This window comes from Cygnus atratus, chromosome 3, assembly GCF_013377495.2.
Source record: "Cygnus atratus isolate AKBS03 ecotype Queensland, Australia chromosome 3, CAtr_DNAZoo_HiC_assembly, whole genome shotgun sequence".
In the NCBI taxonomy this organism is placed as follows: Eukaryota; Metazoa; Chordata; class Aves; order Anseriformes; family Anatidae; genus Cygnus; species Cygnus atratus.
The window spans coordinates 1,991,191-2,014,625 of record NC_066364.1 but is presented as its reverse complement, the minus strand read 5'-3'; the positions used below and the strand labels follow the sequence as shown (position 1 = coordinate 2,014,625).

The following is a 23,435-nucleotide window of genomic DNA, read 5'->3' as shown; positions in this document are numbered from 1 at the left end:
TAGGAACAGGCAATCTCAGCTTCTGTACATCCATCTAAAAATAACTGGCTGAATAGTATCTAGATAACTGGTTTTAAAATCCATCTTTTCCTACATAAATTGTAAACAAGTAGAAAATTTAAATAGTATTTTGTAAAAAAGCAAGGACAATACAAGTTATACAAAAATCACTCTTCCCTGCCTCTTGCCTCCCCCCGCCCTCCACCCCCATCCCAACAACTGAGCCTAAGCAGCTCCGGTAGGAGCCGGTGATCCTCGGCGCAGTTCCATTTCCTTCTGCAAAGCGCTCATTCCTTTGTCGCGTTTCCAGTGTTAACCACTTAAAACTGCCTGCTGTGTGTCCTTTATACAGTGTTTAATATGGGGCCCTCCCCCTGGGCTCGATGAGAACACGTATCAGTTTGTTATCTGACCAGAGACCGAAGAGCTGCGTGGAGGAATTCCTTCAGCATTCAAGAGCTTCCTTACGCCCACCAGGAACGCTCTCGCCGTGGCCCTGTCAGGGAGATTTCAAGGGTGACACCTACTGACACGCAGACGCATCAGAGGGAGGGGAAGGTTTTTCTTAAACAAAGAATAAGGAATTCAGCAATGGTGTAATGCTGGGTAAATAGTTATCAAATAAATAATTACCTACAGGTAGGCTCAAACGAGGCAACCAGCTTTTTACTCGGTAATTCAAGACTCGCTGAACACTCTAGCTCTGACGCAACTACAACAACTCTGGCTTCAAATCGGAGAAGCCCGTTTCGGCTTCCTGATGCAAAGATCAGCACCTGCTGAGGGGCACGGTACCACTGAGCATTATCACGCCGCCGAGGAACGGACTGCGAGCCGTACAGCCCCGGCGAGCCCTCCTTCCCCAGAAAAGCCGATCAAGCGCTGGTCCCGTCCTCTTCGATGACGCGGTTCATGCTGGTGCCGTGTGTGATGTGTGTCATTGGGTTGCTGCTGAGGTCCCTGATGCTGCTGTGACGCGACTGCTCGTTCAGCCGGTGGGAACTGCTGTGCCTGGAATGATCAGTCAGTCGTGACATGCTGCCGTGAGGTAGTCTTTCTTCTACGCCTCTGTAGCTGCAGGGAGTGTACCTGATTTGGAAAAACAGAGGACAATTGTTAGCAGCACTGAGAATGTAAATAAATCTCGGTGTGTGTGCGCGCACACGCACACGAACCCTCAGCTTTTATGAAGAAAGGTTTCCCTGCTCCGTCGTTTAGCTCATACAGCCTCAGGCAAGTTGTTCCAGCTCCTCGTGCAGCTCCGTTCTTGCCACAGTGCTGTGCAGAGTATTGATAATTAGGTGAGTAAATACTTGATGATAAATGGTGTTATAACGCTTCACTACTCGAGTTGGAGTGGGTAACTCTTAGTACTGTTTATTTCAGCAGGGCTATGACTATTCGCAGAAACCAAATCCATTTACACGCAGCCAAACACAAAAGTGCCAAACTGACGTTGGGACAGCTCTGTTTTCCCATGCACTTGGTGCAGCACGGATCACTGCCTGCAGGAAACCCAGTGCTGAACGCAGGCTGCACAATTCACTGGCACTGACACAGACTCCGAAAACGTCACAGTGATTTATCTGTTAACCTAGACACTAAAAAGGAGAGGAGATGCGATCGGAGACCGCAAATACCAGCAGAACTTCCAGTTCTAGCAACACAGCGGCCAACCTCCCGGCTCGCAGAGGCTCGCCCAACTTTCCACAAGACTTTAAAGAGAAGGAAACGCACCGGCCATCACGCGAGCGGTGCAGGCTGCCGTGGTAGCTGCTCACTTTGCTGTGGACGCTGCCCGCTTTGCTCCTTTGGTCATCCATCATCGCCAGCTGGGTGGAGGAGGCGTGGGTGGAGGTGCCCTGGGTGGAAGTGCCCCGGGACTTGCGGATGATGGGGGTATTAGGGTCTCTCAGAAGAGACTGAGCAAAATCCGGCTCTTGCAGCACTTGACGACTCTCATTTACAACTCTGTACGAGACGTGCAATTTGAATAGTTAATGTTAATTGCTGCAATAAGAGGCATGAAAATGATCACAGCAACAGCACCAGAAGCATTTTACAAGCAGAACAAGTCAAATCTTACAGCTTGGCAAGTCAGACCGCTTATTTACATTATAATGGCTCTATTTACCTAATTTCGAAGCGCCCGTGCATTTGGCTACTTCACTGAAGTTCATGTTCTTGTCTCCTTCATACTCCCTGTATCTGATCCTCCAGCCTCAACACGCAGAGTAATTGCAGTGTGTTTGCTTATGGCCTTAGCCTGCACATACTGTCACAAGAATCTCCCCGGGACAGCGCTGACGCTCAGCACGCTCCGATTCCCCGGGGACCTGCCTCTCAAGGAACAGGAGGAGCGGCTTCCTCCCTCGGGTGAGCATTTTACATCTGGACTGAAACCAGCAGCGGGAAGAGAACACCAGCTGGAATACAAGCTATATAGCACGACACATATAATAAGGCAGGAGCAACTGGCTGGCAGCCCGTGGCTCAGCGGTTACAGTCCCACAGCTCTCGGTTGTGAAATCCCCTGCTGCGAAGGGGTGGCAGAGGGACACGTGCTTGGCTGCTCTACCACGGCGTGCTGAAAGGAGGTGCTACCACACCTGCAGTCCTCTTTTTTTTTATGGGGATGTTTCTTCCTCTCATCCCGCATTCTCTGTATTACTCTTTCACGTTCAGTTTCCTCCATCTGCCCCGCTTCTCCTCCTCATTTTCTTGCAGGTCCAAGGTAAGACCGTGCTCTTAAACAGCCTCCTCTGCCTTTGCTAACTCTATTCCTGTCCTCTGTCCACCAAACGAGTATGTCACCTCCACGTAAATCTCACCTAAATGTATGTACATGTCTTAAAATCCTATTAAATTGTTGTTAACCCCATGCATATCTTACTGGGTTATCTTCTGAATAAATACAACTCTGCTCCAACTCTACAGGAGGTATTTTTCCTTCAACCTCAGCGCAAGGCCAGTTCTGCTACGGATGGACAAGTCAAAGTCACGGAGCAGATCCTGCACCACTTAAAGGCTTGCTCTGTGTGTGGATCTCGTTTGAAACAGCTGCTTACAAGACAATATTTACCATTACGAGAACAGCTATCCACAGCTATTACATAACCAAATGGATTGTCCCTAAATTTATGCCATACCTCAGTCTACATTAATTTCAGCCTTCAGGAAGCTATAACACATTCTCATTGTAATTTTATCAAACTGCTTTGGCACTAACGTCTAATGCACACGGGAAGATTAAAAGCAGAGACAATTGCTTTTAACTGCAATCATGGTGAAAACAACTTAGGTTTACTTTCAATTTAAAGGTCTGATTCAGTTGGCCAGATAGGTACCTTCACAAATGAAAACTTCAATTGCACCCCTCGGCATAAGGCAGAGCAGTTGTAATATTTAACCAAAACCTAATTCTCATTAAAAAATACTTTGAAAACAGAGAGAACAATGTAAATTGGTTTCTGGGACTAAAAAATAATTATGGCAAAATGTGTGACAGTTCTTCAGTTTTTTTTGGAGCTGTTTCTTGTCCTGTCCTTCCTTGCTCCACTGTAAATAACGACAGACTTCCAAGAAAGCTGACCCTATCTGCTCCTGTCCTTGCCTCCATAAAAGATTGATCAAAATACTACATCAGGACAATGAGGGAAGAGGAGTTTATTTGCCCGTTCTCAGCTGGTTTATCTATTAGATATCAATACTCACTCTTTTTTCCTGCGTCCATGGAAGAAGCTAGCCCACTCAAAACAGGTCTTTTTGCTTCCAACCCAGAAGACAGAGGGTATCCCAACTACCAAAGCCATGAGATATTTCATGAGAAAGAGAATCAGATCTGGACGACTCATCTGAGTGACCTACAGAGAGAAAAGGAGAGAAAAGAGCATTACACAGACCATCATAGTTCGCTACTGCGTTTATTAACTCATTTAAAATAACTGTCTCTGCCTTGAGCCAAAGTAAACATCAACAGGGTTCCTCTGTTTCGTGGCCCTAGAGAGCATGACCAAACGTGATGTACAGCCCACTGTGGAGTGAAACAAAAGACTCAGCTGCTGTGAGGTCTTGGCCTTTATTTGTACTTCTGGTCTTTTGTCTGCGCCCTGAATAACTTGTGAAATATTTTCTAGTCTACAAGATATGAAGACTCGTTTCTTTGACAGAATTAACCTATATAAAACCAGGTGCTACGTATGCTGTTGGGAAAGAGTCCCACTGAAAGCCTTCATGGGATGTTCAACACTGGCCCTTTATTCCTCACCATTCACCCGAGGGCTTTACCCTCGCCTTCCCCCCCTTGGGAACTCGAGGTGTCGGCAAGGTACTTCTGCACGATTCCTACTGACCCAGCAAACCTCCAGCCTCTCCCCTTTATTTGACGGCACCAGCTGAACCTGAAAAAGCTCATGATGAAGATTTTTGCAAATAGTCATCCAAAAAATGAGTTGTTTGGAAAAGGGAAAGAAAAAATCCAAAGACGTTATTTCTAGGAAGGCTGAAAGTCGTTTTAATCCAAACAGGCATCGAGGCACTCTTTTGAGTCAACAACCCAACCCCAAAATACCTTCAAGGACAAATTTTGAAGACCTAAAGCGCATGCCTGAAACACACCATGGTCTTCTTAAAAGAAGGCTGTAGAAGGAACTAACGGCTTATTTTGGTGTAATTTAGCCCTTTGTAAGCCTCTGCGGGACAGTTACTTACACTTTGCCCACGGAAGGTCCTCTAGAGCTCAAACGCCTGCTGGCTGCTGAGTGATTTGGGGCCTAGCAGGAGGTTCCCTGCTTTTTGCCACATCTGAGGGAGTGCTGACCAGAAAACCTAAACGAGGCTTCAGCCAAAAGTCTCAGCACAGGCAGCAGCCAGGCAGGGCAACACGACTGCCCGCAGCGAGCAGGAACCTGAAGAAATGGGTGGCAGTGCAAGGTTCCCACTAGAATGGTTTTACGATGCGTAATGTTGGCTGGGAAAGATGTTTAATGAGTGGAAATTCAACTGCTCTTCACATAAATTCTTCTCACCGCAACGGAAACGCAGAAGGCACATAAGAGGATAACTAAGATACCCAGATGGCTCTAGGGTTAGTATGGCAGGAAGGTCTGGGGCTGTTTAATCGTGGGGAGACACTCACAAAATCAGGTTTCTTTGCAGCAACAGGTACCTGAAGCAACAGCTCTGAGACTGATGCTAACACAGATGATAGAAATGAGCGATTTGGGTAGGTTCTGGCCTGCTTGAAACGGAAAACAATTCCAAACAAGCTGTTCCAAGCTAGAACATCACTGCTTAAGGTACGAGTGAGACTGAAATACTTTGTGTGCTTCTGGAAACTCAGTTCGAGTTCATCTTTCTTGAAAGCCAAGGAGATACATGGACAGGTCAGCAGGATATCAGGGGACAGGCAGCCTGTCTTGCAACAACGTTGAGCCTATGAAGGCTCAAAGGTGAGAGAAAAATTATTGCTACAGAGCATGAAACAATGAAATGGAAAGCAGTAGGAAATAAATACAGCTGCATTAACCTCGGAGAAATGCTAGCTGTACAGGAGCAGGATTTTGGAATAGCTCCTGAGCAGGAACTGTGGGGCCTGGCTTCTTTTTAGGGTGAGTGTTAGTAGTTAACAAAAGATGTTGGGGTTAATGGCGACAGCCAGAGCTTCCCCCTGATCCTATGAGCCTATATTTGATGTAGAAACACATATACAAGCTCCTAAAACAATATCATAACCTTTTTTTTTCCCCTCAAACTGAAAGTCTGAACTTATTAGATAGTCGCTGTGTCAGGATGGTTTACCAGAAGCAGACTGGAGTGTGACGGGTTTCCAACCACAAGAGCACCTCACTGCTCAGCCAGCAAAATGGGCCAGCAAAAATACAGCAATCATTGCTGTAACACATTGTGTTACTACACATTTTTGACTAACATCACCACTGTTGATGAGAATTTAAGTGCCTTACCCAAAATCACACAGCACAACCGTGGCAGAACAGAACACGACCAGAATTCAGGACTGTCAATATTGGTCTTCAGAAACTAGATGCCAATCTTTCATAATGGGTGCAAAATTTAATTTAGAAGCATCACGAGCATTATTATACGGTATTTCACCAAGCTCATCTTTGCGTGAAGTGGGATCAAGGCCCTCCCCGTGTCAATTCCTTCCTCAGCACTGCTCCATATATTTTCCATCAATTTACGCCCCAGGAAAAATGCTGAAGTTGTAGATCTTTAGCCAACCTACAGACCTTTCTGTGCTTGTGTCCATTTAACCGTGCAAAACGAGTTTTCTAGGTGGTTTCGTAGTCATTCTGTGAGGTTTCACCCAAGAAAAAGATATTAACAATTGCCCAATATAAAACTACCCACCAAAATTAAGCTCTCAAAAATTAACCTTATTATCTCGTTTCATAACGTGCAAATGTGGCATTAAGTGGAATAAATGGTGCAATTCATCACTTCTTAATCTAGGTAATGCTCAGGTAAATTTTTTTTATTTACATATAATGCTTGTCTGCTGGGCCAAGCCATCCCCAGCATAAATACCTGCCTGCCTGAGGTGAATTTAATTGTAATTCTTGCATTAAGAATAAAATGACAGTTCTAGCACTAAAGCTCAGAGTTGCTCAGTGCTCTGAAAGGGCATTTGTATTTCTTGATGGAGTCTGACTGCATTGTGCCAGAGCCATCAGGCGCTGTGATGTGCGGTACTGCTCATACTGAATATAGCACAAGCCCCTGCTTCACTAAGTAAAATATATTATTCCCACAAAAATATTGTATTAAATCAATTGTTGTCAAAACTTCTGGCCTGGTATATTTGTGCTGGGTGTTACAAATAATTCCAGGCAAAAACAGAAATAAAGAAATACAACAAATACCTTCAGGTGCAGGGAAGCACATCCTGCTCTCTGGCAAAACAAGTTATTAAACATCACTGCGCACGTTTCTCGACCATGAGCTTCTTTGCACCAAGCCAGCAATTCAAGTAGGGGCACATATTAGACTCAGAAATCATTAGAACTGAAGTGACTGCACCTGCTTTAAACAACCTCTACCTGCGGATTATGAGACATTTACAGTTATTAACATAGGAAAAACCAAAGCTGAAAGTACTACTCCAGGAATATAAAACTGTAAGTATCAGGTGCTTAAACCCAAAGCCTCCGAGCCCCTTTCCAAGAAGTCCTGATGTCATTCCAAGCCCCAAACATTGCCGTTTTCTTTCATTAAACACAGAACAGGTTGCACGGCTTTGAACAGCAGGGAAACTGCACAGATCTCCCTCGTGTTCACCCACTGAAACCCAGGGGATTCCCACTTTTGCTATGCTGCATGGCTATCTGGGAGGAGTCAAAAATACAACCTACAATGCAAATATTACCAACTTTGACATGGTTACATATATTCCTGATACATGAAATTATAATTTGACCTGGAACATCCAAACTTCACCCACTCCTTTAGTCAAACGCAAAACATTCTCCAAAAGCATCTGCTAACTTGCTCTGCTTTACTGCCCAACCACAGCACTGAGAGTTGTAGAAATAAGGGTATTTATTTATAGTAAATCCCAACTGACGGCGAGTATAATGCTGAGACTGTTTCAGCAGCACTTCTAATTTAAAATTATTTTTCATATGTGCTCAGCTTCCAAAGCTCAGCTTGCCTCTTGCAATCTGCACGATTGCTGAGAGCATCCAGGTCCCTGGGACCACGGAGCCAAGGCAACAGCGGCAGCAATTCCAGCACCACCAAACATCTCGCCTTCCCTTACAAGCCACACAACTTCTACGTGTATGAAGATGACAGTGAAAACTGGGCAAGATCCTCAGTTTCTCTTTATATTCTTGGAGAAAAATGATGAAGGAAATATATAATATATCGTGCAGTCCTAGGGGCTGCAGACGACGACCCTTCCCTGTCTGCAGAGATGATAACGTTCTCCTCTTCTCCAGCCTGTTAGTTCACCTTGGGCAATTCTTTGAAGAAATCCTTTGGCAAATTTGAGGCTAGAGAGAAGTCACCCAAATTTGGGGTGAAATGAAGAAAATTAACTGAGACACCCAGGTCTATGGTGCCTATATGGCACTTAATGAACTTTCAATCTGCATTTCAAAAAAAATCAGGATATAAGCAAATGTCTTTGAGCTTAAATACACGCACACTTTAAGCACTGCTTGGGCTTATATGCCTCCTTAGGAGTGAGGAAATTAGGAAACATATAAAGAAACTGTATATATTTGTTGTTCTTTCTTCTAGAAGTATTTCAACTTAAGAATGGAAAAGGATTGCGACACTGAAGTCTAGTGGAATATACAGTTTGGGAATTGAGAAATGGCAAGAATAATAAGTTTTTCTTTTAAAATTGTATTCTCAGAGAAAATCTCTCTCTAGTAAGAGGTTGTGAATGAAAATGTGGGAGTCCTTTTATGAGAACAACTATGAGATGCGCAAAAACTACACCACTGGTACTGTTTGCTACAAATATCAAACTTCATTCCAAAAACATCCCTGAAAGCTAAACTATTGGTGTAATTAAACAGAGAGAAAGAAACTGAAACACGGCTTTGAGAATTAAAAGTGAACATACAGCTTATTCAAAACTTCCCTGGTGAAACTTGATTTTACCCTCCCAAAAACCCAGCTGGATGTCCACGACATTTAAAAGTACTCCTTCAAATACAATTGCTGCATAGTTATTCTGAACTCGTACACAAAATATTTCCCAAGTAAAGACACCTGGAGTTATCCTCTGGATATCTACGCTGACCAGCCCAGCAAAGGCAGCCTGTCTCCATTCGGCTCTGCTTTATAAAGTGCATGCTATGTACTCACTGCAGCTGTAAGCATCAAGAAGAGATTTAAGAGTATTTTAGTAAGGAGAGTTGAAAGTGTCCTTCGTTACATTTTTGGGTTACAAGACGCTGATGTACTGCAGTCATTTCCCTATGGTAACATGCTACTTCCCTCCACCCTTCAGGCAGGGACAGGGAACATCCTCACACCCTTCCCCAGTGGAAGGGGATTTAGTTATTCAGCTTCTGAAGCAGGTATCTAAGGGGGTACTTGCTCACAAAACACCCTTTGCAACTGCAGCACCATCCAGCTCACCTTAGCTGCCTAATTTTAGGAGCTCAGTGTCAACCACAGATTACGCATTACACTAATTTCCCTCAAAATCAGATCTGCACGAGCATCAACTTCAACTCTCAGCCTTGTTCTGTAAGCAATCCAAGTTGCGAAAGGCTAATAAAAGGTTCCACTGTGCATCTAAAAATAGAGGGCGACTATTTGAGCTACAAACACTGCTCCATGTAGCAGCTCTCAAATATTACTTTTTTTGGCACAGACAGAGAAGCATGAATCACTTCAGAAAAGCGATCCCTTCAATATTTACAGATTGAGCTCCGCTGCAGATGCAGCCAAAGAGGAAAAAACCTCAAAGTAATACTACTGGATAGGTCTACAACATGTTATCAGCAGAAATAACTGAAGGTCTACCAAGTGATTTAATTCAGTTGTTTCTTCGGTTTCCCACTTGGCACTGTTGCTGGCCGCTTGGCATCGTAGGCAGCGTTGATCGCTTTTGAGCTGAGCTCTCCTCTTCATCACGTTCAGGAGGCCTTCAGAACACCTTGTTATGGTTCAACTGGCACACATCTAGAGACACAGCTCTCCTCTGGACCTTACGGAGCTGTGCTAATGCCCTCCTTTCTAGGTAAGGGCCTGCCCTGCAGGTACGCTCGACATCGGGAGCCGCCTTCCCTTGGGATAGCAGAGCAGTGGCAGCCAGTGGCCATGGCTTTTGAGATGAGAACCTCTCCAAGAGGAGAGATGACTCTGGTGGTGCTGCTCCACCTTCCCTCGTACCTGACCGCCTTCCTGCATCCACAGGAGGGGCTCACGCACTCCAGCAACGCAACTCGGTGTTTGGCAGAGCCAGCAAGATTCGGCTGGCGTCGTCCTTCAGCGGCAGCCTGCACACGGAACCTGCAGCCGCTGCACAGGCACGGTAACAAAATCTCAACAAGCTTCACGTGGGTTCCCGTGTGAACGCAGGATTGTAGGGATCTAAGCTGAATCTGCCTTGCTGTGCAGCTCTAGGTCTCCAGAGGCTTTCAGCTAACAGGAAAGAAAAACAGGCAGTGAGATGCAGATGCAAGAGGGGTTGTTGTGTTGAGACATGTACCGCAAGCAGCACGGGTACCGCTGTTTCGCCCAGCGAAGAGCAGCCAACGAGTTCTGCCAGGTATGGAGATCGCCCAGGTGATAACGAGGCTCCGTGACCCGCTCCCGCGGCGAGCCGGCGCGCTGCCCTCGGTGCGCACGAGACCTCGGTGTCAACGCTTTGTTTCCCCGCCGAAGCTCCCAGTAGCAGGTGTTCGGAAAGGAGGTTAAAAACATCAATTTCGGCATTCCTCCGGGGAAAAACAATGCCGCTTTGTAGGCGCACTGTTCGTTTAAGATGCTTATATAACTAATTTCTGAATATTTTCCCCTCCTGCCCCTGAACGATCAATCACGGTTGCTTTTTAGTGGCAGAGCCCAGTGGCCTCTTCCCACTGCAGTGTATGAAATCACAAATTAATGAGCTTGCTGCACATGTGAAGTGAAAGCACAAACCCAACACCTGTCCCCCTCCTTTGGGGCACGGTTCCACAATAAGACCGATCATTCGATATTTCCCTAAGGATAAAAAGCAATGAAATTCAAATTAACCCATCCTTTTGTTGAGAATAGGAAAAGTGGGGGGAAAGACCAAAGGGAATGTGATCCAGCAGTCTCGCTTTCATAACCATTTCCATCACTGTCATTGCTTTGAAATTCAGAATATTACACTGACGCTGCTCATTTCCCAGCAAAATGCAGTGGCATTTTTCTCTGCAAACTAAAATTATTTTCCCAGTTTATTAAAATCTTGCAACTCTCCTGTTTCACCCAACAAGCAAACAAGGATCCATGCAACCATTCTGGCTGCCAGACAACACAAGCAGGAGAATTGAGAAACTAAAAGCAACTATAAAACAGTAATGGCTAAGCTGATTTATCCCTCGTTTAAGAGCTACTGAGGAAGCCAGCACATCCTTCAGCAGCTTCAGAATGGTGCAAGTCTGGGTGAAGCAGTCACACCAGGATCAGGAGACTTCCCCGCATCTGAAAGAAACAAAAGGAAACTTTTCCGGCTCTAAATACCAAAAGCCACATGGCTCAGATGGCATCTAGACTATTCCGAGCAGAATAAACACGAACATTCAGGGCCTGGAGAGCCGAATTTCCGAGGTCGCTGCTATCACACGAGAAAACTGCTGCCCCTTGTTTCTTGCTCCCAACTGTGCTTTCCTCAGCTGCAGAGGCATGAAAGCGCCATCCATCTACTTTGCCCATTGGCTCACAGTAAAACAATTAAATGGTTAGAACAATTACGAAAAAGCATTACAAACTCTTCTCCAGAATTACTTAATAACTACCGAGTGGCTGTATAACCAGGGTGGAAATGAAAGCAAAGTGATCACCCTGTGCAGGACTGGGGCCAGTAACAGCTCAGAAACCTCACGCAAGCTAAAAGTAAATAAATAAATAAGGCACTAATAAAAGCTGCAAAATTACCATCGTCATGGGCTATCTGCTGTTCTGGAGGGAATTTATTCACCACAGAAGTTAGGTGTTAGCTCGGGCACTGCAGATCCATATCAGCGTGCTGAACTCGTCTAAAACACTTTTTTTTTTCAAGAATTCAATCTAAGTGCCCCGAAAATGCATCCTTATGAAGACTGTCTCTACTGTACAGCTAAAATGCAATGCATTTTAGAAGGATTTCACTTGAATGCAGGAGGCTACAACCTCGGCGAAGATCTTGCTGCTGTCTTACAACAACCTCAGGACACGCTGGTTCTGCGGCTCCAGGAAACAGCTTCTGGGAGCGCATCCCGTCCATCTAGGGAAAGCTGAATCTCAGCAACACTATCAGGAACGTCTTGTCGTTTGTGGCTTTATCTTGAAGTGGAAGACAGCATTCAATCACAGCAACTAATTTTTTAAGTGCTAGCTATGGTTTGTAATTAGAGTGATTGCCCAAGCACCTGCCTTCTGCTTTTTACCCTTGCGAGGAACTGCTATCACAAGTTTCTTAGCACTAAAGGCAGGCATCAAGCGTCAGAAAAGTAAGGCTACTTGAGTGTACCACCATGAGAGAATTGTCCCTTCTCTCCTTCTCCTGTGGTTGTATGAGCTGAAGTTGGACATGCTCTGCAGAGAGAAGAACAATCCAACAATTCCCCACCCAGCACAATTCATTATTCATTTTATTCCTCTTGCCACTGGAATAAAAGAATCATGTCGCAGTTCCTGGGCATGTTCCTCACGCTGGGTCATTTCAGACCCTTTCCCGAGCACCCTGGGAGCTGTAGCTGATGTAACACCTCCAAGGAACCCTTTTTTTTCCCCCTTGCAGACCTGTGGCTAAGGCAGGGATTAAAATGACAAGGTATCCCTTCAAATCGAGGCACGACTCATCCAAAGGTGTCTAACGCACAGGATGAAACAAATATCTTTTTCTTAAATCTCGGTGTTCACCAAAAAGCGATGTGAAGACAGAGGTTGTGGTTGGCATGGGCTAAAATGGGGCAAAGCATTTAGAGCTGAAACAATGATTTATCAGCAAATGCTGGTTTACTGGCACCCACCACACTCTGCTCCGTACAGCTTGAAGATTAAGGCAAGATGAAGGAGATGCCTACCTGAATTACTGGGAAACCTCTCGGATCGGGGATACCGAGGGGTCACTGCGGTGGTTTGTCTGCATTTGGCAAATTTGTCCCGTGGCCAGAGAGGCTGGAAGCTCACCGTTGCCATTCAGAAAAACAAACAGCATTCTGACTTCAGATATTAGCACTTAGTTTAGAATTAAACAGAGAGTCAGGAAAACAGAACAAACCAGAAATCTAATGAACCAGAAAATCTGATTTCTGTCAACACAGCTGCTGACAAGATATTTGGATTCAAATCTTTGGCATTATAGACTCTTTCTTAAACTTATTCAATTCTTGCAAGACAAAATTCAGCAACCTTAACTACAGCCAAGCTTGGAACACATCCCCACTCCCAAATCCCGTTGCCTGAGCAGAAACACTTGGCATTAAGATGGGCTGAAAGGAAGATCCTTGGTCAGGCCAAGCCCCGAGCTGCAGCAGGCAGCAGTGACACACGAGCCATTCTGTAACCCACCTCCTTCCTGAAGTTGTGAGCCCCTCCCCGCCTCCAATTTCTCACCTAATTCTTTCCTTTCCAATTAAGTTTAATTCACAACCACGGTATCACCCTGCCAGCACTGCCAGTTGACCTCAGCAGCTCTTTTCGTTGTCCAGCTGGGTTTCTAAAACCCTAACTGCTTCCCTTCTTTTGCAAGGCTACGTACACTCTTACACCCTCCTCCTCCAAAACAAGCTCTAACAGAGCCGTCTTTCTGGCACCCTTTCATTACTTTTCATTTATTTTCTTGTTTTCTTTTTACAGCCTTTTTGGAGCCAACACAATGCAGTCAGCCACATAATGCCGTGCCGGAAGAAACTCGCTGCACACGAGGCGCGATTTGTTCCAATGCTGGTGCTGAGTGAGTAATTGCCGCGCTGTGAAATTGCTGCAGATGAAACCAGAAGCAACAGATTAGTGTAATTTTGCAAAGATACAAACACTAGCCAAACCACAGCTTCAAGCACAAGCATAGAATTTCGGGGGAGAAGGAACAAATAGATTTTTTAGCGCACGTGGTTTTATAAAATATTTCCCTTATTCTCCACAGCAAGAAACTCTGCGTGTGTTAGTCTGGAACTCTTTTCCAAATTATAGTGTGAATGGAATATTAACGATCATTTACATGAGCAGGGCGCTTGGCACGACGGACCCGCAGCTCCTTCCAGCCTCAGCTACTCTCAGGTGCAACACAAAGAGCTCTTAATGCCCTATTTCATAGAATCATGAAGGTTGGAAAAGCCCTCCAAGCTCATCTGGTCCAACCATCGCCCTACCACCAATGTCACCACTGAACCACGTCCCCAGGCACCACGTCCAACCTTTCCTTCTACACAAACCCCCTCTTAGTTCTCTCCCAAAATAGCTGCTTCAGGATTGGAGACGGAAGCCTTTCAGATACCCAAGTTGAGCTGTTAAACACATACAATAACGCATTTTTAGAGAGACAAATCCTGAATTTCAACCAGGAGCCGCAGCATAGTCTGCTCAGAGCCCTGGCACTGGTTTTGGGAGCGTTCTGCTCCTGGCAGATGATACACGTCCTAAGTTTTGATATTGCTTATCAGTCTGGGCACTTTCCAGTTTGGGGTTCGTACTTCAACTCTCTTATGGTGAAAATGTTGTGAAATGGCCCTGGTCTTAGCATTTTTAGAGCAACACAGTAATTTTAACGTAACTCAACATTAAAGATAATATATACTAATTTCATAAATTAATATATACTAATTTCATAATTTTCATATTAATAAGGAAATAACACATAAACAAGTAAAAATCCATATTACTAAGAATATAAAACATGAATGGCAAATGTGAATAAAACTTTTTTTTAGGAAACCCAAATATAGTCTTATTTATATAAGAAGATTATACCAAAAAAATATTCTTATGTTCTTCAATTGTATTTTGAAGCTGCAGCTGATTCTTGAGCAGGCTCAGCTGGTGTGGAAATCAAGCCTTCAGAGATGTTGGGAAGAGATACTGGGTACCGTACCCTATGGCTGCATTTACTTTTCTGGGAATCAGAGCGATTCAGAGAAGCAGTAATTGGAGAAGGATGATGCTGGGGAGCACCGTTTGTTCACATGAATAATTTAAAACTCAAACTTGAAACGTGCGAGTGCCTTTTTTCTTTTCTCTGCATTTTCACGCTATTTAGCCCCGCCACGGCTAAGCCAAGTGGGTGTTTCACAAGATCAAGGCACAGAGAGAGCACGGCAAGAAATCTGGACAAGTCTTATAGGTGAACTTAATTTACATACCTAATTGCATTCCACCATGAAAATAGATCTGTTGTTTTTAAGTATAGTCCTAGTAAGATTTCAGGCTTAGAAAAAAATGGAGAGAATAAATATTTTTCTATTTTCTACTAAATATCTTTCTACTTACAGGTAGTATTCTGAACTGCATTACATTACAGCACTGAGCAAACCTCTCACAACCCTGACAGTGGAGCTGAGCTGGCTGCACACGTAATCCCATAGCACTATGGAGATGGTGGCTGGAGTTACATCTTCCTGAAAAGCTGAAGCTTTCAGAAGAAAAACTATTGTTAGTGGCATAACCGTCAGAGCTGCTAGCCCTGAGACCAACGATATTGCAATGCGAGCACCTTCCAGGACTGAAGTTTCGGAAATTCCTTGAAAACAAATAATGAGATGATGGAAACCCAAATGGGGACAGGACTGAGCGCACAGAGGTGCACAATCTCGTGTCTCCGGGCTGGCAGGACGAGCCCTGCAGTAGTCAAGGGATGCTACAGAGAGCCCAACAAAAGCCACCTGAGTGAAATTCACTTAGATTCGCTGAGATTTTGGCAAAATGTACAGTCAACGCCAAATTAAAGATCTATCTGCAAGCTCGTCTACAGCTATTTCAACAGCACTGTCCAAGATCTCAGCGCGACTCCAAAACCCAGTGATGGGAGTCATAATCATCACTGAACGCATCATTCTTTAGAATTTTCAACACAAATTATATGCGATTTCCTTTAATTTTTTAGCTAAATCTTTGTTGAGGTGGCTAACGCATGTACTGCAACATTAAATTCTGACTGTTACCAACGACTGGTGCCTCAAAACCAGAGAAAACAGAGCTCCTGACTTCATGGTTTTGCTGCCGTGTTAATAGCCATGAAAACCATCAGCGGAAAAAGAGCACTCCCCTAATAATCAGAATTAAAAGCTGCTATAGATATATAACACGTTTATTATAAAGAAATTTGAGTGAAATTGAAAACTCAAAAGCAGCAAGATCTGACCTCCTTGGGCAAGCAGCCTTCAGCAAAATAGTGAATAAAAAAATCTACAAAAAAAAAAAGAAAAGGTGACCCTAAGGAGTCAAGCAGGGACATGGCCAGCTCAGCCAGTCTGAAGATAATGGCTGAGAAGTCAACACTTCTTTGTCTCTAATTCAGCCAACCCAATTAAAAAAAAAAAAAAAAAAAAAAGACTCACGTGAATGAAATGATTGCTTTCACTCAGTATGTTAATTGACTGGAAATCATATGCATGCCAAGGTGAGATAAGAGAATACACTGCATCCTCTGCAGGATTTATCAATCCTCTATGTGCAAGGAGCGAGCACTGATTTACTAAGGCTAAAAATAAAGCTAAGAAATTAGCTGGAATATATTCTTTTTCCTAGGTCTGTATAACAGGAGAAATTAACTGCCTCACTCCTAAAAAAACGATGTAATCCTGTGATTACTATTCTTTTGCTGAGCTGACATTACTTTTGTTTTTGAAAGAAGTTGAGTTCGTAATTCGGATTTGCTCAGTCTCTTCTGAGTAAACAGCAATATGGAAAATATGTTTTTACCTCGCTTTTTTTTTTTTTTTTTTTGGAGGACAGAATAATTACATTCAACAAGCAAGAAGCAATTCCTTAGGGCAGATTTAAGCAAATCCATTACCTCTTCTAAGAGGAATTCTAAACAATAACTAATGAAAAAAGAGGGAGGAGGAGAAGTCTAGGTTTATAGACATCTCTAAATATATTCTCTTTATGCCTGTGCCACACACAAATGGTGCTAAGACATTTCTCAACAAAGCCTCTTTTCTTTATCCAGCTCAGAGCACTCCCCCGCATGTTTCTGAAGACCCACTGTAACACAGATGGTAAAACAGCTGAGACATTTTGTATTTAAAAAGATCACGGTAAAACCCCTGATTAGAGAAGAAAATTGCAAAAACCAGCAAATGCAGTGTATTGCTGCAAAGAAAAACGGGGAAACTCCATCCCAACGCAATTTGCAACCCAAAAAGCAGGCTCTGCGTCTCAACAATTACTTCTTGTCACTGTTTTTGGCAAGATGTTTGCAAGCCCCATCTTTTCTTCTCTTTGGTCCGCGTGTGCAATTGTTCTAAAGCATTTGTGCATGAAAATAAAGCCTGTGTCAACAGGGGTTACACTTCACTCGCAGGGCAGCCATGGGAAAAGACAGGCTGCTACAAGAGCATTTCTTAAGTGCATGCGAGTCAACTTTGCCATCGCAAAATTTTAAATCCTTTCTGTAAATTCAAATTTCTATCAAGATTTTTTTTGGGAAAAAAAAAAAAAAAGTAGATTATTCTGCGTGTATAAAAGCCAAATACAAGTACAGGCTGCAAAAGCTGAGCTGAAAGTTCAGCAGCACATCTCTGGGTCTCTTTTGCTCCTGTGCAATTTCTTTCAAAGACAGCACCACAAGCTGCAAGGTTGAGCAGAGGGAAGGAACTGCAAAGCAGATGACTAAACGCTCCCATACATACACCTGGCTCGCAGCCTACCAGTACTTTACCACCGGGGTCGCTTCTCAGTTGGCACCCGTTCATAAGAAAGCTTCCCCGTGTTGAAAGGGTTCTGCAAGAAGCTATGTGCAGTCTCCGGTTTCAGTAACGTTCCTGCGGTGTTTGTTCAGGGCACCAAGCGGAAAGGAAAGGAAGGACGAGCCCACGCCAAGAGGGAATTAAGCTCACTTGGAAGCGTTTCCCCCACCCCCGTTACGCGGGCAACCTTTAGAGAAGGATGCAAAACAAGCAGATAAAGCCATTTCTAATTGCCAGTGAGCCAAGAGGCTGAAATGGAGAGATACTTATCTCAAGTGTTAATTTCCACACGTCTAAAATGACCTCGAAAATTTACAGTAAAAAAAAAAATTTGATTAGATCAAAACATTTTTGAGAATGGGAAACGGAGTCAACAAATCCTTGAACCTAAAAGCATCAGAAGCTGGGATTAATGCTAATATTAAAATCAATTTCTCTGATATTAATTGTCAATGCATTAAAATAATCTGTAACGTGGTTCAACTTAAACATTAACAGAAATATATTAGCAAGCTTTGTTTTCCCTTGTGCCTGTACTAGATACATATAACTGCCACCGACAGACAAGAGGCACTATTAAGAAAACATTCCTTCCTTTTAAGCTGCTGGTATCTTAGGTAACCACAATTAATCCTCTCTTTTCTATCTGACACCAGCAATGAACACAAGTGAGTGGGTGAGAACTCCCATGGTCGGGAGCAGCCCATTTGACATCACTGCATGGCGAGACTGGAGCCTTGTCTCCGAGTGCAACAGATAAAGCAGAGAGGAAAAAAGAGCCAGGACTGACCGTCTGTTTCTGTTGCTGATAGAAATGACATTCAGCATTACATCTTCTTAAAGCATCACTCTTAATAGTTAACTCCCTAAAAAAAAATCAAGGAGGTTTTAATTTTTTAAAGCTAAGATCACAAGGAAAATAGAAAAGGCTTGTAGAGATAGGCATAGTAACCAGGGAAAGGGAGGGACACACAAAAAGAAAGCAAAATCCCAACCTCTCCTCTCCCTGCCCCCAAAAATAGCCCTAGAATTTTCCAGCAAAACTCCTAACATAAATATATTTAAATAAGAGCAAATGTGACCTCTTCAACCAAACAATAAATTAAGGCAGGGTACAATTCATCTGAATATCCAACAAATCACTCCAAAAGTGCCCATTCCTCTGCCTTAGGTAGAAAAGGGAGCAAGGATAACTGGCTCAGATGGAGACATCTGAAATTAGATACATGGGGATCAATGACGGGTCCCCATTATTTTACTTCTGAAATTCCACTGCTTTATATGAGGCCAAGCCCAAAAGCTAACAAAACAGATGACAAAGCGGGGCAGACATTGTGCACTTGCCCAGTGCTGTTCACAGGTTACGTCTGTCATAAAACGACTCCACAGCTGGATATCTGCGTTTCAGAACCTTCCAGCTCTACATGCTCTCTTGTCACTACTTTTCCTTCTGGTTCCGGGCTTAGGAATCTACCCAGAATATATTGCAACAATGACTGGACATTCAGCACCCAGCACAGAACCAAGCTCCTAATGAAAAATAAAAAAAAGAAAGTGAGTTTACAACACAAAACTGAACTTATCCTGCTATCAAGTCTTCCCTGTCTACAGTAAATCCTACGTGCTACCCACATCTCCCTCCAATCTTCTGAACTTCTAAATACCACTGACAAGATAAGCAGGCAGCACCACGTTTACTCTTAGCACTAAAGTGTTTCAACTCAACAAAACTTTTTGCCCCCATGTGTGGGCAAGTTATGCATATCACGTCACAAGCAAAGATAATTCATGTTCCATTTCTCAAGGACTCGCAGTAGGGTAGCGAATGTCTTTGAAATATCTTCTTTCTTTCTTCTCTTTAATATCTAAATGAGACGTCTTTCCCACCAGCGCAGTGCCTAGCCCAGCCCTGAGGCATTTGCGAAAGCTCCGGAGAGTCTGTTTACACTCGGATTGAACAGAAACGTACCTTAACTCAAGACCTTCTTTATTTTGCTTGAAACCTGATTTTGCGGATCAGTCCAATTAACCTTTTCAGGCCTAAACTACCTTAGACAGTTCAATTATGCGAGTAATAAAAGAGGTAAAAGCTTTTAACATCCATTAACTGCCACTCCAAGAGAGCCAGGCCATATCGACCACGTGAACTCCTACTTGTCATAGGAGGAACGTACATTACAACCATCCTTGGAGACAGCCTTACGTCGCTACTTCACTTTGTAGCCAAATTTATCTCAGTTTAGAGACGTACTTCCATGGATTGGGGCAGGTCGTTGTGTCCCAGTTTGATCACCTTTGTCATTGCCCAGAGGAACAAACCTCTGCCGGTCTCCTTGTACAGAACAAAACACTGCTGTGCCTGGAGATCAAGCGTATGTAACGGTGCCTGTATGCACCTCAACCTTTTTTAATCCTTTTACCTTATCTCAGATATATCTGAGAACAGATTTCTGATGCAAAGGTGAACTTCCAGCTTTTATATCAACAGGAATTCAGACCCCGACTGGGCACAATCCTGGGTTGACCCTGCCTGAGCAACAGGATTGGAATAGGTGACGTCCAGAGCCTCTTCAACCCAATGGATTCTGCAGTTCTGCGAAGGGACTGGCCAAAGTCACATCCCAGCCCAGCACCCGAATTTGGTACCGAGGCACAGCACGCTCCATCAACACACAAGGTAGAAATTGCGACAGAGGAGAGACAAACCGACAGCTAACCTTTGGGTCAGGATTGAGACTGAAAAGCCAAGGCAGTATGTAGAACCTGCTAAGAATGGCCAAAATTATCAAAGACATAGCGATGAAAGATAGTCACGTTGGACATTTTCTCAGTGATAACAAAAGCTTAAAGCTTGACTCTGCATTGCATTAGGAGCACGCAGAACCTCACCTCCCCAATGCCCCACCCGGAGCCCAACGTTATGGAAATCCAGCGCTCGGCTCTGGGGCTGAATGACGGCATCGGCAGAACCACCTCTGTTACAAAGAGAAGCAGCAGGAGCAGCAGAAAAGCACGTAATCGCAGCAAAACAGATGACTAGACGGGATTATTTCGTTATTGGGTTGTGTCATGCTTCCGTGCTTTTTTCCCTGATTTCTGCACGTTATCTCAATACCAAATTGTACCGTACACTCACAAAAAAGATAATATATGAGAGATCAGGTCAGAATTTTAAGGCACACAGTCCAGCTACAATGCTGCGTGTTTATGATGGGGATACTAGGTTCTATAGCTAGTGAAAATTAATTTTTTTTACGTTGTACAAACTCTTATTCCACAAAAACAGAAATCCATTTTTTGAGGCCAAGCGTGAATTTCTTTTTTAAGGCACTGAGTGAAAAGTGGGATATCAACAACAAATTCAGCTTTCATTTGAATATTACTGTGCTGAAAGTAGACTACAAAGGCACTGCTTCCCCCTCAAGAAAATGAACGTACTGACCTTGGTGAGATTGGAAGGGGATGGACTACGACATTTTTAGGCTGCTGTGAGCAGGTAATTCACAGAGGAGTAACACTGACTGCAACCAGAGCACATCACTGCAACTACTCTGAATAGTCCTAGCATCAGAAGCCATACAAATGAATATTTCTGGTAACTACTTACTCAATTTGCCGTTATTCATACTGAAAGACGGATGATCTAACACAGAAACCTTGATATTTTAAACTCATTTAAGAAATTTGCCCAGGCTGACACAAAACTCGACTCCCTGAGTTCTTCGCTCTCCCAAACCTGTTTAAGTCGTTAAACATAAAAACGGTGCATATACCCTGCAGTGGGCAAAGTGCGACTAAATTTCTTAATCCTTAGATACACTGAATGTACTGTAAATAAACCCAACCCCTCAATGTACTAGTTGGCTTTTCCTTGCTAAAGGAGACTCGAGGAAACAATATTCGCTCTGCTCGATTTTTGATGGGTCATATTGGAGCTCATCTGAGCCTCACAGGCCTGGTACGAGAGGGACAACAGCCGCCTTTTTTTTTACCTGCACTTGCTGCCCAGGCTGCAGATTCAAGCTCCTACCTGACCTGCAAATGCTAGAGAAATGTGAGGACTGGGCTGTGCTCATGGGGAGAGAGCTGCTGCTTGCTTTTACAAACCCTCCGCATTCTTCCTTGTCTTTCCCAGCACCTTGGAGGGGCAGGGCAGGGTAACACCAGCTCCCGTTTGCCCTGCACCTCTTCCTCCAAGAGAGGGAATATCCATTTCCTGTCTTTGTGGGGAAAAAAATAAAGATTTACTTATATGGGTGAGCTTTACACTGGTCAGATTAACAGAAACAGCAGGAATGGCACGAATCTAATCCTGTAAGGCTAGACAGAAGAACAAAACATTTCACAAGGCAGATGCCTCCCAGATCCAACACCGTGATACGTGGCCAGGTCAACCCAGGAAGCATCCAGGCTGCCAGAAATCAAGGTCAAAGCATAAAACTATCTTTTCGCTTCCTCCATTTTGGGGGCTATTTAGTTCCAGGTGTTGGAAAACGTGTGCCAATGCAAGCAGCAGATTCCAACTACCACAACTCCATCTAAGCCATGCACATAAAACATACGCCCACTGTGAAATCAACTGCTACTCTCAATTTAGGATTTTTTTTCTTCTAATATGGAAGAAGCTGATATTCTAATGTCAGGACCCAAAATTCAAATATTTAAAATTAAATACCATCAAGGCTTAAAAAAAATATGGTGTTATTTTGCAAGCAAGTGATACTCTCTAGGAAGCTTTAAATTTTCCCCTCATTTAGTAATTTATTTTACTTGCACAAACTAAGCATAAAATGATTTTTCCCCACTGCTTTGGAAATTTGTTTTAATTATAAGTCTGGGTAGTGTAATTGGGGAAGCATGTTTAGCTTACAAAAAAAAATTGGATAGGTTAGAAGAAAAATCCTTCTAACACTCCCTAGGCTCTACGGGTCCTTCAACCCAATTTGACGTGAATGAAACCATTATTGTTCTTTTGACTCCTGCTGAGCCATTATGTTAACGGTTTTCTAGAGACTTGGGTAGCATTTTACTACATGTTTTCATTATTCCACCAGGCAGGATTTTGGTCCTTAGACAGCAGAGGTTTCAATATTTAAAATACTCTTTGTTCTACGTTCTGAGAAAGCAATACGCATTTTAGATTGGCATATGGGTGGGTATTTGGAATTAACTGAGAAAACTCTGTCCCTCTCTTTCCCTCTTTTTAGACATCAATCAATTTAACATATTAAGAACTGCAGCAATGAAGAGTCAATCAAGCAAATGAAACTGAACACACCCACTGACAGATATTTCCTGCCATAAAAATGCTCACACATTGGATGGAAGAGTCACACCCTAATAAAATTTAACAGAGAAAACAATAAAAAGGGTTAAAAGGTAATAAAAGGATTATTGTCAAGCTACATAAACTAAGCCAAACCTTTAAGTGATATTTTATTGCATTAAAATGCAAGCTTTGGTGACCCAGCTGGTGTTTTAACTGCTTTAGAGCAAAAATACTAACTTTTTTTTTTAAATACTTGTGCAGCTCTGTAATAAATGGTTGCCGTACAATCCTCTTGAAATTAAGTTATTTTCTGCATCTTATTTGACAGCATTTAAGAAATACCATTCCAAAACCAAGTTGCTACTTTGGCTCAAAAAAGGCAAGCAGGATTCAAGTAATTGATACTTACACAAATACGTTCTTTGCAACTGCACCAGCATAACAGTGACGTAAACTGGGGACAGTTTGGTATCTAATGCTCTTACTGTCTGCTGTTCTGTGACAACTCTGTTAAACACAGAGTAGGTATGTGTAATTTTCTTTACCAACCAGCACTGATGAGCTGTAACCTCTGGTTTTCTTCAGCAGACATTTCAAGTAAG

At 43.4% G+C, this 23,435-nt stretch overlaps 1 protein-coding gene across 1 annotated transcript in view; it reads right to left on the bottom strand.

Moving 5' to 3' along the window:
* Positions 1 to 696: 696 nt before the first annotated feature.
* Positions 697 to 23,435, bottom strand: part of FZD3 (frizzled class receptor 3) — a 56,310-nt gene continuing 33,571 nt past the window's right edge. The window contains exons 5-7 of the mRNA XM_035563633.2: positions 3,715 to 3,863; positions 1,738 to 1,971; positions 697 to 1,089 (exon numbers count right to left, since the gene is read on the bottom strand). Coding sequence (XP_035419526.1) covers positions 876 to 1,089; positions 1,738 to 1,971; positions 3,715 to 3,863 — 597 coding nt within the window. The 3' untranslated portion in view covers positions 697 to 875. The remainder of the gene's footprint in view (positions 1,090 to 1,737; positions 1,972 to 3,714; positions 3,864 to 23,435) is intronic.